At 33.9% G+C, this 16,052-nt stretch overlaps 1 protein-coding gene across 1 annotated transcript in view; it reads left to right on the top strand.

Annotated features, from left to right (window-relative positions):
- The window catches only part of LOC117170319 (lysine-specific demethylase 4C-like), a 114,001-nt gene that overhangs the window by 77,933 nt on the left and 20,016 nt on the right, over positions 1-16,052 (top strand). Inside the window, exons 5-7 of the mRNA XM_033357023.1 lie at positions 14,938-15,120; positions 15,233-15,532; positions 15,742-15,933. Of these exons, the coding sequence (XP_033212914.1) occupies positions 14,938-15,120; positions 15,233-15,532; positions 15,742-15,933 (675 nt within the window). The remainder of the gene's footprint in view (positions 1-14,937; positions 15,121-15,232; positions 15,533-15,741; positions 15,934-16,052) is intronic.

Below are 16,052 nucleotides of genomic sequence, written 5' to 3'. Positions count from 1 at the left end.
GTATCCTTTATAGATGTCACATCCTGAATGCGGCTCTGTGGCACGCCCAGGTATTTATAAGTCTCTCCAGCGCAAAGATGTCGTATGGCGCTTCTATCAACGCTTTTGAAGGAAATAATCCTATAAAAATATTTTTCATCAAATAACACTAGATACCATTTACTGAATTTTATCTTCCCAATAATTTAATTCAATTAAAAATAAATTCAATTTCAACTTTTTTTTTAATGTTAAGTTTAGTTGTCAAATGTTTTCATTACTACATCATTTAATTCACAACGCCTAATTCAAAAATCTTGTAGATTACAATTTTCGGTTTTATGTCGTCATTTCTAAACATATATTTTTAATTGAAAGAATCTAAAAATAAAACTATATCAATTAATTAATGGTTTTTAAAACTAAACTGTATTTCGAGTTTTAAAAATTGCACAATAATTATTTTACAATATGATTCTAAATCGGTTTTAAATTAAACAATTTACATATTTTGACGTTGAAAATTCAACTTTTTCAATACGAAATCCTTAATAATTAAACAAATTGAAATGTCTGATTCAAACTTCATAAACTAATTTTAGTGTGAAAATAGCTTAAAATGAATATATTAATTAATTGAACGATTTTATTTTATTTAAAATCCTATTAAAATATTGTTTCAGTCCAAAATATTAAAATATTAATCCATTCAAAACGAAAATTTATAATTATTGAAATGTCTGAATGAGGAATTATACATCAAATATTCAAAAGTAAACAATTTGAAACTGAATCGTTTGAAATAGAAAGCCTTGAATGGTAAAAATTTCAGAGTGTAACATTTAAACTTTTAACGTTACAATTGCTGTTTTATAATTGTTACAATTGTTGTTTTTTTAAATTGGAAGAAGCCATTTTTTTTATTTTCAAAATTTTTATGGTGTTTGAGGAAACAATTTTTTATTTTCGTTTTTTTTTGTCTGACTTAGACGAGAACAATTAAAAAAATATAGAAAATTCTAATTCTTAGTAAATTGTCAGTACAATTTATATTTATAAAGTTTTTATTGAGTTGGAAGAGATACAGTTTTTTTATTGGAAGAGGCCATTTTTTTCAAGATTTTTATTGTGTTTGAAGAAAGAATTTTTTATTTGTTATTTTCTGAATTAAAAGAGGATAATTTAGAAATATTTATTTTTATTGAGTCGAAGGAGAGGAAGTGTTGATTTTCAATTTTTTCAGAATTTAAAAAAGTTTTTTTTCTTATTGCTACGGTTTTTTTAGAACTGGAAGGAAGGAAATTCGTTTTTTAAAGCTTTTCTAAATAGGAAGAGGCACTCATTTTTGGATATAGTTAGATGATATATTTGCTGTTTTTGGAAAGATATCATTTTTTAATTGACCCAACTATTATAACATTAAAGGCGATTTTTTAATTGACATTAGGGTCGATCGTATTATATTTTTGATATTTTATAACGGACTGACTCACTGGATTAATCAGTAAGGCTATGTGAATCCGTTTTGCCTTATTCATTTTAATTGATCTAAATTCATAGCAATCTATATTTTCCAAAAAAACTTTTTTTATAACGTTGTTATTGAGTTGGAAGAGGGAGATGTTTCATCCCTTAACATTTTTATTAATGCGAGTTGAAATCTAGAATTAGTTTAAATTTCGAGAATTAAAAACGATAGCTCGAATTTATATTTTTTAACCAGAGATCTTTAAACAACTCAATTTATCAAAGTGTGAAGATTTAAGTTTTGCAGTTTAATTGCACTTAATTGAAATTTTTCAATTGAAAATTGCTAAAAGCTTCTATTTTATATGTGTAAATTATTGAGAGTTTAAATAAAAAGTTTCCAAATTAAAATTGGTTTAAACTTTAATTTAAATTTCACTAGTTACGAACATATTTATACTACAAATACATGCATCATTGAAGAGGTTTGGCGGATAATCCCAAGTCTGAGCCGAGTACAGTCGGTCAGATGGTGTGATAGTCGCGAGCTCGGTTATAGGCGGAATAGCTCGGAAGCCTTCTGGCGTTTTAGTATAGTCTTTCAGAATTCTCGGAAATCCCGGTTACAGATATTACTAGCGGCACTCATTTTAATACACATTGTTATTTAAGAATATTAAAATTTCGTACATTTCTTACAACTTATGTTACGTCAAATTCTTACTTTTGACGAGTCTTTATAGCACTACCCCGATTATCCCTAAATTCTTACATTTTATTTTAATTATACATATAGAATGAAGCAATTATTGATATAGAAAGTCTCTCCGTGTACATAATCACAGAACAACGTATGCAGTAGAACTTAGGGAAAAATACTATAGCACTAATCTTACGAAAGTATTACTATGCATAATAAATTACCAGAAGAAATTAGGGAAAGTGAAACGATAGAATAATTTAAGAGGAAACTGAAAAAGTTTTATTCTATCAAAATACTTCATTGATACGGATATAAAAACCGTATTTCTTTTATACTGAAACACTTAATGAAAAATGGAAAAAACTTTCATAATTCCATAATTTAGAAATTATAGTATATTGAGCAATAAGTGTGGTAAGTTGGCAATTGGCCACGAGTGCGTTCAGCCGTACATACCATTTTATTTTTTGAGTGCGCAGGAGGCGTGGCGGGTTCCAAGGGGCGTAGACCCTGTTGGGAGTTGGGGGGGGGGGTGCCCCTTCAGAGGTAAGAGACCAAATCTAAAGAGGACAAATATATGGATATTATTGAAATAATCTAAACAGATAACGAATTGCGAAGTTTGCGTTGTAACGTAAGTGATGCCACTACAGCGCACGGAAAGTTTGTGCGCGCTGTAGTGACAGTACTTGAGAAGTTTCTACGGTAGGATTAGGTCGTAACGCGCGAAAGTATAAATACTCTTGGGTTTGGCATAGCAGGCTTGGAAACTCTAGGGTCTGTAAAGAACTTTCGTACACGCTCACCTGTATACAGCCATTTTCGTTCCGCTTTGCAGGCTACGAAGGCCGCCATTTTCGATGTATGCATTTTGAAAAGGTTATTTGGAAAAAGGCGGTGGCGTCTTGAATTTGTATTTTCATGCTCAACGTTAAAATGCGTGAAATAATGATTACTGGCGTGCGGTGATGGAAACGCACATGTAAAATAAATAAATTTAAGGTACAATCTGTATGAAGCAACAATATGTATATGATTGTAATAAATAATTTAAGTATAAATCCAGTCATCATGTTTTTTTTACCGGTTTTTGGGTTATAAATATTCTCGATAAAAAAATATTCGAACAATTTAAAAAATTTACTTATAGGACAATGCTTTTCAGACTGAACCCAGGTATATCCACATCATCGAAGACCATGATTTTTCAGGTCGTCGTTGCGAACATCGAGCTTCACGTGAGGACCTGTCTAATATTACGACTAATTTGCCTATTTCATTGGCTAACATTTTCGAAACTTGGTTTCCCGGTAGTTCTTGATGAGTAGGTCAAATGTCTTAACGAGCACCCAATTCAGAAAATTCGAGTTTTTGACATATAGCCGTCCAAAGTTAAGGTTTTTATACATTATGCAGAAGAATAAGGCTGCAAATGCTGATGATATAAACTGGAGTGATGCGGCATGTATAAACATATTTATGCCTACATGCATTACTGCACGGTAAATACCACGCGGTAAAATATCAGCTATAACCACGTCTCAGGACCGTGAGATAGGAGGTTACAGTCAGTGAAGGAATCAATAGACGATCCGGCAAAAGTCCCGTGCACCGTGAGAACACGGAGCGACCCAAGGACAACCGTCTTCTGCATTTTCCCCGTAAGTGTTTTAGCATATTGTTGACACGCAGGGTTACTTTTCATGCTGTTACTCAGTGAAAGCTTGGCACCTCCAAGAGCGCTGATGGTAAGGACGATTAGTTTAACAGAATATTCCGGGTACAATCGTCGCAACTCCCTGATAAGGTCTTTATACCTCTCTTTCTTTTCAGTCTCCTTGGCTATTCTGTTTTTTCAACTGTTGCCGAAAATGCGATAACGAACATGGTTCATTTCTCGAAGTCAAGAAGAACCATGTCAGGCTTCGAGTGTACAACAGAAACAATTGTCGAGAATATAAATTTCCAGTATATGCGGCACTTCTCATTCTCGACAATTGACTCTATTTCCGTAGGAGCTATATATACCACCTTATTAAAAAAGTTTTAGGACTTTATTTTTAAAATCGAAAATATAAGTTTATTCATCATAATCGATATTGTCCTCGTCAAAGTACTCCCCATTGACTGCAACGCACTTATGCCAGTGCCTGATCCAATCCTCGAAAGATTATTTATATTCGGTTTCCTATATAGCCATCAGAGCCATATTCGATTTTTTCATAACATCATCTCGGGTGCTGTAACGCGTTCCGCGGAGCGGTTTCTTGAGTCGACCGAATAGGAAAAAGTTGCAGGAAGCCAAATCAGGTGAATTCGGTGGTTGTTGGATGGTATATGTTTCGTTTTTAGCCAATTGCTCACGGATAACGATGGCATCATGCAAAGTCGATGACATTTTTTTTGTGAAAAATCGAAATCACATACAAAGATAGATGTACACAATACGGCGTCACTTCAAAAAATGTCAAGATATCAAGATGAAAATCTGCAGAACGTCAATGACACTTCTACCAACACAAAAAAAAGAATTGAAATCGGCCGAACCACATAGTCCTATCTGTAGCAACTGTCATCTACAAATGATACCGGTTGCCAGTAGAATCGCGGTATATCACACTTATGACCATATGTCACGACCGTGAGATAGATGGTCACAGGGCCCGATGGAATCACAACGATAGGCCGGTGAAACCATCTTGTGTCTTGATGACACACCGATCACAAGGACAATTACTTTAACCGAACATTTTGGGTACAGACGTTGCAATTCGCTTTTGAGTTCTTGATACCTCTCCTCCTTACCCTTCTCCTTAGCAGTGATGTTGTAGGCGGCCGGAACCGATAATTCAATAACGAATATAGTTCGATTCTCGGAGTCTTGAAGAATGATGCCAGGCCTCGAGTGTGCAACGGAGACGATTGTCTGAAAATGGTACTTCCAGAAAACTTAGCACTTCTTGTTTTGGACAATTGATTCTATCTCCTTCGGAGCTTTTGGCAGGGTAGGGTTGCGGAAAACAACGTAAGAGCAGCATAGATGGTAATAAAGCATTGTTAGGGCCACATTACGCCTGTAGAAGTAAGTAGTTCCCGCTTGGGTGAGACACCCAGATAGTATGTGTTCTAGGTACTAAGCGTGTGCATGACATACTCTGCACCCATTGCTAAGAAATTCTTGATATAAAATGCGGTCTCGGTATACTAAGGTGAAAATAACACCTTCCTGGCCTGAAGGTATCCGTACCTGAATTGAACTCTGAAGATTTGACAAAAGCAAAAGTTTGCTCTTTTTACAAGAACTGTTGTTCTACATTTCTGTAAAAGTTTCCGTGCATTTTCTTGTCAAGTAGCTCTTGGCGAAATTTTTCAATCTCTTCTTTCTTCACTTCGGCTTTTAGAAAAGAAGCATCTAGATGAAGTAATGCACTTTCCTCACTTCTAATGTTAAAATTTAGGCCAAGGGTCTCGGCAGCCTGCTCTGCGGCTTTGTAAAGGAACGCTTCTTTAACAATCATCTCGTGGTTCCTCACCATTTTTAGGAGATGAGCTCTACCATTTGCAATGAAGTAAGCTGTGTTTAGAACAATTCGATTATGAAGGCACTGGAGATTCAGCAGTCCGCGTTCGCCTTGACAGCTTGAAATGTATAATCGCGGAACAGACGAATTGATATGCAAGCTCTTAAGAATATGCATAATCTTACGTGTGGCTATGTCAAGGGCTCGTTATTCGTCCATTGAACCACCCCCAACGAGTTGATTAGAACCGGGACGGCAATCATGTTAGTCGCAGATACTTTATTTAACGCCGACAGATTTGAAGACCAAATCTTCCGAACAAGATGCATGTATCTGCCTCATAGAGACTCCTTCATTGATGTTGCGTCCTGAATGCGGCTTTGAGGCACGCCCAGGTACACGCTCAGGGTCCTCGGGAACGTCAATAATCTTTCCTTTTTTCATATGAATTTTATGCACATTTCTCCAATCCAAAGTCCATAATAATCTCTCCTGTGTACCGCTTGACGATATTTAAAACAGACTGAAGTTTGCTTTCACCAGAAGCATAGTTCTATATAGAATATATGAGTAATCTTATGCTCGCAATGATTAGTGTCGCCACAGAGGTATTCAGAATAATTTCGTAGTGCGAGAGATAGAGGCAGAAGTGTGAATCAAAAAAGCTATATGTGAGTGAACCTTCAAGCTTTTCAACCGGCAGATGATAAGCCTATGAGAAGTTGAATCGAAAGATTTCTGCTAGTCAATCCAGGCAACACCGTTTTTCGAGTCACGTCCGTTCATCTCTTTCTGCACAGACTCAATTCTACGAACAATCCTGTTGTCTAAGACCGCTGTAAAAATCTTATACAGTTTGTTCAAACAAGTTATTGGCCTGTAATTCTCTGGGCTGGACAAGTTGCCTTTCTTCGGTAGAAATATAGTGCTTCCTAAGACCAACCACTGCGATATGGGCGTTTCCGACTTTAAATATGAGGTGAATATGTCGGCCAGATGATGGTGTGTAGAAGTGAAATTCTTCTACCAGAAGTTCGTGATACCTTTTGATCCTGTAACGGAAAAGTTCTTTGAACCCCTCAGTGCTTTTTTCACCTCTTCAGTAGTGATTGATGGACATTCGTTCTCAGATATAATAAGATTGTCGCAAAACTCTTTGGAGTGGATTATATTATCAGTATCTTCTTTTAACTCCAGTATTTTCGTGATCTTGTATAACTCTCTCCAAAAAGTCTCTACCTCGTTGGGTTTGGGTGGATTTTTGACAAAAACAAGGGGAACGCTTAAGAAGCGCGATGACCTGTATGTTAAGGGTACAGCCCACTTTGACACTTTTCAAAAATTGATTTTTTTAATTCACATTTTTCGAAAGTATATATATTTTAAAATATTATAATACAATTTTGTGAACATCTAAGCAGTGTAACTATGTTTTTCTGCAATATGAATATTACTACCTAAGCGCCAAACCTCAACACTTGCATTGCTCGCCTAATTATTGCAAGTCAATCATGGCTCAGGCTGCTAAGAAAGCGTATGAACATCCACCTGCTTTTTCTGCTGATGTTCAAGAGTTAATAAAACCGATTTACGAAGTTTAAATAAAAAGGGAGCTGCTCGAACGGTGCTTGGTGAGGGGGGGGGGGGGGGGGGGGGGGGGGGGGGGGGGGGGGGGCATACACAAAATAACATTGAAAGTTTTAACAATTGTGTATGGGATATGGCGCCCGAACACATGTTTAATGGCAAACAAATTGTCGAGATCGCATGCAAAACTTCGGCTTGCATCTACAATGAAGGCTATAAGCCAGTTTTGAAGATAAAATGGAAGTATTAGGCATCAAACTCAGACCGATTGCTATCGAATTTGCTAAGCAGCACAATAAATTACGCATTAAGGATGCCAACCGCCGCAGCTCGCAATCTTCCAAAGAGACCAGAACGAAACGAAAACACGCAATTTTGGCAGAAATTGAAGTTCAGGCACAAGCAGAAAGCAGTATATACGGTCCAGGCATCGTTGATTAAATTTAGGTAAGATTTTTTCATTATTTTTCAAACACAAATTTAAACGTGTTTTCCTCAAAACAACTTTTTTCAGAACGGGATGCACGATTTCTGTGGAACAAATGGACCAATTCTTATAAAAATTTAACCATATATTCCACCTACAAAAAGACGGAAAATGGACTACGGGCGAGTTCTAATTTTGAGTTTTACCTATTTTATTTCACTAAAATCAGTGCAAAAAAGCGGTTTTTTTTCTTTATTTTTACCCCCATTTTGTTATTTATTGATAAAAATCAATATCCGTAGTTCATCTTCCAGCTACTGACATACTGAAACTAAAACATCTTGATTTTTTTTTAGTTTCAGATAAGCCGTTGTTGAGATACTATGCATCCCGTCTACCTACCTCAAAATCATGGCCTTATGTTCAGCTACAGTTTTAGTGTATAAAAACTGAAAAAAAAAACAATAGAAAAAAATTTTTCATACATTTTTAGACTTATTTATCAAACCTTCCAACTTTTACACGAATTTATTCATATTATTCTTTGAAAAAATTCGCAATAATAGGCTTTTTTTAACGTTCAAAGTGGGTTGTACACTTAATGTTCCTCCTTGTACTGAAATCATTATCATCCCTCAGAAGGTGCCTGCTTTCCGCGGTTGGTCTCCATGTCGCTTCCTCATCTTCATCTTTAGCTTGTTAATTTAGTGACTTAGTAAGCGCTTCATGCACACATCCAGTTTGCAAGAGATAGGCACGTTGATTTTGCAATGACTGTTGCGAAACCTGCTGAAGCTCTGGGTGTTCTGGCACCACAGAGTGTGCATACGCGCCATAAAACCTTCTCTAACAGGGATAATGCTGGCATCGTAGCAGCCTAGCAAGGCATTTTTGAGTGGACTCGCCCACTCAGTGTGGATATATATACACATAAAAGTATTAATACTACATACATTTGCATGTGTAAGTTTAGTAAGTTTTTAACTTCATGCCGATTTATATGATCAGAATTACAACCTTATTCTGCTGCGAAATGCATAAAAACCTTAACTTCGAACTACTATATCTCAAAAACTCGAATTTCCTAGACTTGGTGCCCAATGAGACTTTTAATTTAATTTCTTTAAGGAATGTATGTTTCAGTGTTTAGCGGAAATTTCATCATTTTTTATAAAAAATTAATGTCCTTGGTTGAATTAAACTATTTGGCCAAAAGTATAGGCATTTTGATGAAAGTTCGTCTTTTTGGTGAAAGTTAAATTTGTTGGTTAAAAGTACAACTGATTGGTTAAAAATTAATTTTTTTTTGTCAGTCCCATGCATCGCCTTCACTTTCCTGTTCTCTTACTATCCGGAGGGTAAACAGTGAAACTAATCCAACAAGTGCCACCCCGATCAGTTGTTCTGACTTTTGCATTGACATCCAATACAGAGATTTGGAAAATGATAAAAAAATTATTAGTTTTTGAGAAATTTATAAAAAGTATATTGAAACTGTGTAACCTAGTGAATCTTTTAATTTTGTTAAAAGTTTTTTTTTTTTTTGTTAACAAGTGCGGAAAGCATGAGTCGTAAATGTTCAGCTCCTGGTTGCAAAACTCAGGTTATGACAGCAACGTAGAAAAATTGCATCTGTTGTAATTTGAACAGCAAAAATTTTTTTTTGAGAATGAAATTATCAATAAACTAGTTAAAAGCAAGCCGATTTATATCTGTTTAGCGATAATTCCGTTAAAATATTTTTTACCCTCCCTAATTGACTGAAGTTTCAGAAAAACGAATAAAGTCGACTTTTTCGCTATATTCTGAGAGTCGCGATAAATTTCTGGACTAATTGACCATATAATGTATGATATACATGAATGGAAATGTATTTGCTATATGAAAATAGTTGATAGCAAGTGGGTTTGTACCTGCATAGCAAAAAATGAATTTAATTAATTACTTGATTTTAATTGAACAATTAATTATTAATTATAATAATTAATTATTAGTTAATAATAATCGATTAATTATTAAATTATGATTATTAAATGTTAATTAATAATTAATTAATTTTTTGCCATGCAGGTACAAATCCACTTGCTTCGAACTATTTTTTCTGATAATTTACGAACAGAAAATTAATTTTACTGTCAAATAAAGAGCAATATATCGCTTTAAAATATTTTCTTGTAATTCAAAGTCAATAAAAATTATTTTAATATCACGATTCCTGATATATTATTGTTGGAACATATTGCAACTTTAAAAAAATAGCGAAAAAGTCTAGTTTTTTCGATTTGTTGAAACTTCAAAATCATTTAGGGAGGGTAAAAATATTTTAATAAAATTATCACTATACATCAGGGCTTGCCACTTCCAGCAATTGCTGGCTGCCACGACAAGTGTATAACTGCCACCAAGTTTTTCTGTCATTTTTTTCTTCGTTTTCCAGAAATTGAGCGAGGGGGTGGTACGGTCACGGTATATTACGTCTCGACGTCATTCACGCCGGGGGGTCTGAACTTTTGTACCCGAATTTACAATAAAATTAATTTCCAATTTCAATTTCATTTTTAATTTACAAAGTGAATCAAATTTGTCTGCAAATTAAACTTCAAATTAAAGCTTCAAAAGGGTGGAAAAATTTCGAGAGTTTTGAATTAAAATTCAGAAAGAATAAAGAAAACCGACGGCCGTCAAAAATCCTACTTCTTTATTTTGAAGAGTGTAAACTCTACTCTATAATGACCCTGAAGGGCATTCAATGGCAGTCAATAGCTGCCTTTTGGTGAGCCCTGCTATACAGGTATACATCGGTTACTTTCAACTTTTTTTATTGATAATTTAAATCTCCAAAAAAAGTTTTTGATGTTCAAATTTGAAGAAGTGCTTAGTTTTTTAAATCGATTCTTAGCTATATTTACGATGCGGAGACAGAAGAAATTTTTATTGTTGTAATGAAACTTTAGGGGAATGTTTTTGACTGCCAAAAGAAAGTTTTCATTGCTTTTAGAACTTCGCACAAAAAAAACTTGTTGTTTTTTCAATACGCCATGTTGAACATAAAGGATATATTTTTTATTCTTCTGATCTTGTAACCGTGTCGAAAATTTTTATCTGAGGTCTTGAGTATTATTAATTTTATTTATTAGCTACAATTAGAATTTGAACAACAAATCATTTTTTTAAATATAACAAATAATAAAATAGATGATATTAGCAAAATAAATAATAGAAATATAAAATTCGAACTGATGCGTTTAAAGTGCATCTCAAAATTAAATTTTATTCATATTAAACTACATATTTTCATGACGTTTCTTTCTTAGAATTATTGATCATAGTAACTCTTATTTTTTCATATTTTTTTCTCAATTTGTGTGCATCATTAAGTTTTTAATTATTTTTGCTTTTTTATAATGAAATTCAATGCAAAAGTCAGCCTAACTGATCGGGGTACCAAATTCATAATTTTATTTGAAAATTCATCTCTTTGTTTTCAAATTGAACTGTTTTTTTTAACTTTACATTTTTATATGAAAAATTAATTTTTTAAACTGAAAATTTATCTATTTAGTTGTAAAAAATATTTATTGGAATTTCATATTTTTTAGTACAAAATGCAATTGTTTTGCATAGAAAATGTTGTCTTTTTTGGATGAAGATGCATACTCTTATTAAAAACTGATCTCTTTGATTAAAAATTAAATTACTTTTTGAAACTGCACTTTGGGGGGGGGGTACTTTTTCTTAACTGAAAATTGATCCTATTCAGTTTGAAATGAACATTTATTGAAATTTCATATTTTTGCATAGAAAATTAAATTGTTGAATTAAAAAATGTTGTCTTTTTTGGCGTATCTCATTCCATTTGCGAGAAATGTTGTATTAATTCCAATTGTAAGCATTTAAAAAAAGTTAGATATATGAAATCGTCGAAACCCGTAGATCCTGAATTATTATGTTTTAGGCTGTTAACTATGAAATTTGAAAAATCTACAGCGTATTGACTAGGGACGTGAAGATAGATGAGGAATTAGATAGACGCATAAACAAAGGTAAGAAGGTTATTGGTAGAGCAGGTCCCCTTACCAAAAGTAAAATTATATTAAATGAAGGTAAAATGGCAATACATAGTTCTATATTTGTACCGAATGTACAGAGGTAGACCGCGGAAAGAATGGTTAGAATGTGTGAATAAGACCCTAGTTAGAACAGACATAAGAAGCTACAGAAACACGAGAGTCCGCATGAAAAAATGCATGGAGATAAAAGAAGCTAGAGAAGTATGCTAGGACAGGAAAGTACGGCGGCAAATAGTTAATAAAAAGAGTATCAGTAGAGTGAATGACGCCTGAAATAAAAGACCTTGGCCACTAATGGACCCAAGTGGGGAACCTTACATAGCGACTCTGTGAGGATCTTCACTTGGGGTGATTGCTAGAGAGATTGATCAGCAACCTGGGTCGAAGCAGTGTTGCGGAACGAACATGTTGTTTAAATAAATGACACGAGAATTCTGGATCAATCTAAAAATTACTATCCCTTCCCCACGTTACTCCTTTCCCCGCCGAGTGAGTCACACCTACGCCGAAAGGGAAATGGCTTAATGGTGTAATAATAATAATAATACTTCTAAATTTTAATCCGAAAGCTTAACAAAGGACCCTTGAGTGTTGGCTACGCTCTATTGATATAGCATCTCTGCTTGTTATTTATGATTGAATTCTTATTTCAATTTCAGCCTCTCTGCTTGTTATTTATGATCGTATTTCCATTTCAATTTCGGAAAGGACATTTTAAAGCCCTTAAAATATGTAAAAGAGCTACCTGCACTTTAAATATATCTTCCTGAGTGCCTGCGGAGAATTTCTCTGAGGTTCTCTGACACTAGAGAATTTTATCGGTAGGGTTCCATAAAAAACTCCAAATGTTTGACATTGTAAATGTCAATAAATATTTAAGCCAAATATCGATGTGAAAAAATTAAGTGTGACAAATGATTTTTGCAAAAATACTGAATAGCTAATCATTGTCAAGTATTACACGTTCAACTGACGCGACATTAATAATGAAAGCCTTCATTCCAGAGAGTATTTTTTCACATTCATAATTTAAATAAAAAATATTTAAACCTAAGATTGTTAAATCTCTTATAAAAATAAACTCAGTTCTACGTCCTGTATAAGATTCGATCGTTATTTTCCGTATTCATGACACGTGCAAATTCCCTATTGTTCATTTTTTAGATACTTTGATAGTACCATGTACAATATATATTTTCCCTGCCGATGAAAAGGCACTAAAATGGCACTGCCCAGTGTCGTTCCAGTGCTGCTCGTTTAAAGGTGCTCAGATTCCGGTTTCAAATGCCAGGGGAAGTTTGCTTTAAACCTGCGACTACGCTACGCAGTAGAACTGCTAAAACCGGTCAAACAATCAAAAAGTAAAATTTTTAAATCATCTCTGAGAAGGTTAGAAATTCAGAATTTAAGGGATTCGATTATTTCAGATATCTAACTTTTTAGTAACGCGTTTTTCTTTTTTATATATCGCTGTATCGCTGTTCACTTCGCGGAAATTATATTCCCATCTTTATTTAAACAAAAGAAAAACGCGTTATGTAATTTGTGAATAATCCGCGATGAGAAAATTCATCCATTAAAGAAAAGTGTTAATAATTTGAAAAACGTTTTAAAAAGGGAGTCGAGTCGGTGACGGCCAACTACTATGAACAACTTTGTCCGCCCGATACGTAACAAATACAATAGGATCATTATAAGATCGTCGCATCACTTTGAGTGCTGTTTAGGTGCCGAAATCACCACAAACAACGCCGTTCGTCAGTGCTGTTCTAGGACCCTTTCATAAGCAGGGTTAAAACAGTTATTTTGTTGAAATGTCTAAAATGATTGAAATCTTTCAGTCTATTATCAAAGAAATATCTCGCTTAAAAGAAATCTGGCTACTGAAAATTTTTTTATTTATACAAATATAATTCATCTTTTACGCATTACCGAATAAATAGATTTCTAGACATTCTTTCTAGGCTTGACCAATCATTTTATAGATTGCAACGTCCAGGCTTTAATATTGTGAATAATTCTATAAGTTTTTTATTTCATCTCCGTTAATGGATAATGTTAAAGTATATATTTTCTGTGATATTCAAGTTACGAATTATAAAAATTATTATTTGAAAATTTCGATGTTTGCAGTTGCAGAATTAGAATGAGCCATGGTCGTATAACCGAATTTTCAAGGGTCCCACAGCTCGGTTTCTGAGTGTACGCCTGGTTACAAAACATTAATATAGATATAAAAAAGTGTAAAATTATTTCAAGGATTTTCAAAGATTAAAAAAGGTGTGTACACCAGATTAAAAATATTTCACAAAGCTATTACAAATTTCAAAGGATTTAAAGGATCTTAAGGATATAAAAAAGAGTACAGTACATCCGATTTAAAAGATATAAAAAAATATCGAAGTTTTCAAACGATTTCAAAACGTATTAGAAGGCTTGAAAAGATTTCACAAAGATTTCATAAAATTTTTTTAAATATTTGCAAAGAAACAATTTTAAACGATCTTAAACGATTGTAAATTTTTAAATGATTGCAAACGAATACGAAAGATTTCACAAATATTTCAACGATGTTAACTATTTAAAAAGGTTTCAACAAACTTGATAAGATTTAAAAAGATTTCAATGATTTCAAACGAACATAAAGATAAAAAAAAGCTTTCATAGAAATTTCAAAGATTTCAAGTATTTCACGAAAATTTAAAAAGATTCTAAAAGATTTCACAGAAATTTAAGCACTTCAAGAGATGTTAAGCAATTCACAAAGATTTCAAAATTATACCATTATGCAATTTCCCTTTCTGGTTAGGCGTGACTCACTCGACGAGAAGGGGAGTAATGTGAGGAAGGAGGTATAGGTTTTTCCGAGTTCGCAAAAAATTAAGAATTTGTTTATTTATTAGTTCTGCTTCCTTTAAGAATTATTAGCCAATCACAAATGAAATTGATAATTTTTTACATCTATAACAAACGTTCACTTCATTTTTTAATGAAAAATAGAACTGGAAAAACTTGACTTCTTGACCTAGCAAACTTTGTAAAGACCTTGAATTTTTCCCCTAAGAATCGCTGGACGTCCTGTGAAAATCACCCTATTTCCTCCTTTAATGACAGAACTACGCTGTGAAACATTCTTTTATGAACTCTTGTCAGTATAATGTATCTCTCTTTATTCTTTTTCAGGTGTCTTCAAGGCTTTTTGCTGCAAATTCTAAAGAACAAAATATAGAACCAGAAAATAATAGACTACTCCGATGCAGAGAGTGTCACGTTACGGTTCATGCATCGTGTTATGGGGTTACTGTAATTTCCACAGATTTACAAAGTTGGGCTTGTGATAAATGCAAGGCTGGAAAAATGCAAGTGGTGAGTTTGGAAGAGACCAAGTGATTTTTTACATTAAATACACCGGGTCACTTAAAATCCCTGAAAATGTGAGAAAATAATATTTCATCATTTCTTTTAAAAATTGATTCAGATGTGTTGTTTATGTCCGATGAATGGAGGAGCAGTAAAGCGAACGAGTGATGGACTTTGGGCGCACATAATATGCGCGCTCCTTTTACCAGGTATAACGTTTAAAGATGCTGTGAACAAAGATCCCATCAACGTTTTGACGATGAAACTAGGTTTGACTAAACAACAATGCAGTTGCTGTGGCCAAAAGAGCGGAGCCTGTCTTAGATGTAATCAATGTAGCGCTCTCTTTCATCCTTCCTGTGGTTTAGTAAGGGGCGCTACATTCGTTATTCCACCATATAATTCAGATGAACTAAAGGTATTTAAACAAAAAAAAGGTAAAGTTTTTTTCCTCTTGAGGTCGTAGCAAAAACTTTTTTCTCTTTTCTAAAAAAACATCCCCCTTTTTCTGGAACATTCTTTTTTTATTAACCCTGAAATTTAATTTCTGAACAACTGTGGCCCTTTTTTTCTTTATAAAACAATGGATATTACAACAGTAATCAATATTAGGAACTTTCATTACAGATAACTTGCCATGGCCATGATGAGGGAAAGGAGAAAATTCCCATGGTTGGTCTAGGAGAAACTGTTTGGGCTAAGCATCGTAACACCCGCTACTACAAGGCAAAAATTGGTTCCATACAGGATACTCTTTTTTACATGGTCACGTTTAGAGATCGCAGTTTCAGCGAAGATCTTTATCCAGGCGATATCACTGTATGTATGATCTATTCAATACAATAATACAATCGGTAATGTATATACGTGACGTTTTGAACGTTAAAATGAACGAAATATTTGCTTACACCAAATTTTGGCACCAAATTATTTTCCTC

Source organism: Belonocnema kinseyi, chromosome 3 (genome assembly GCF_010883055.1).
Source record: "Belonocnema kinseyi isolate 2016_QV_RU_SX_M_011 chromosome 3, B_treatae_v1, whole genome shotgun sequence".
NCBI lineage: Eukaryota > Metazoa > Arthropoda > Insecta > Hymenoptera > Cynipidae > Belonocnema > Belonocnema kinseyi.
This window is presented reverse-complemented; position numbering and strand designations above follow the sequence as displayed.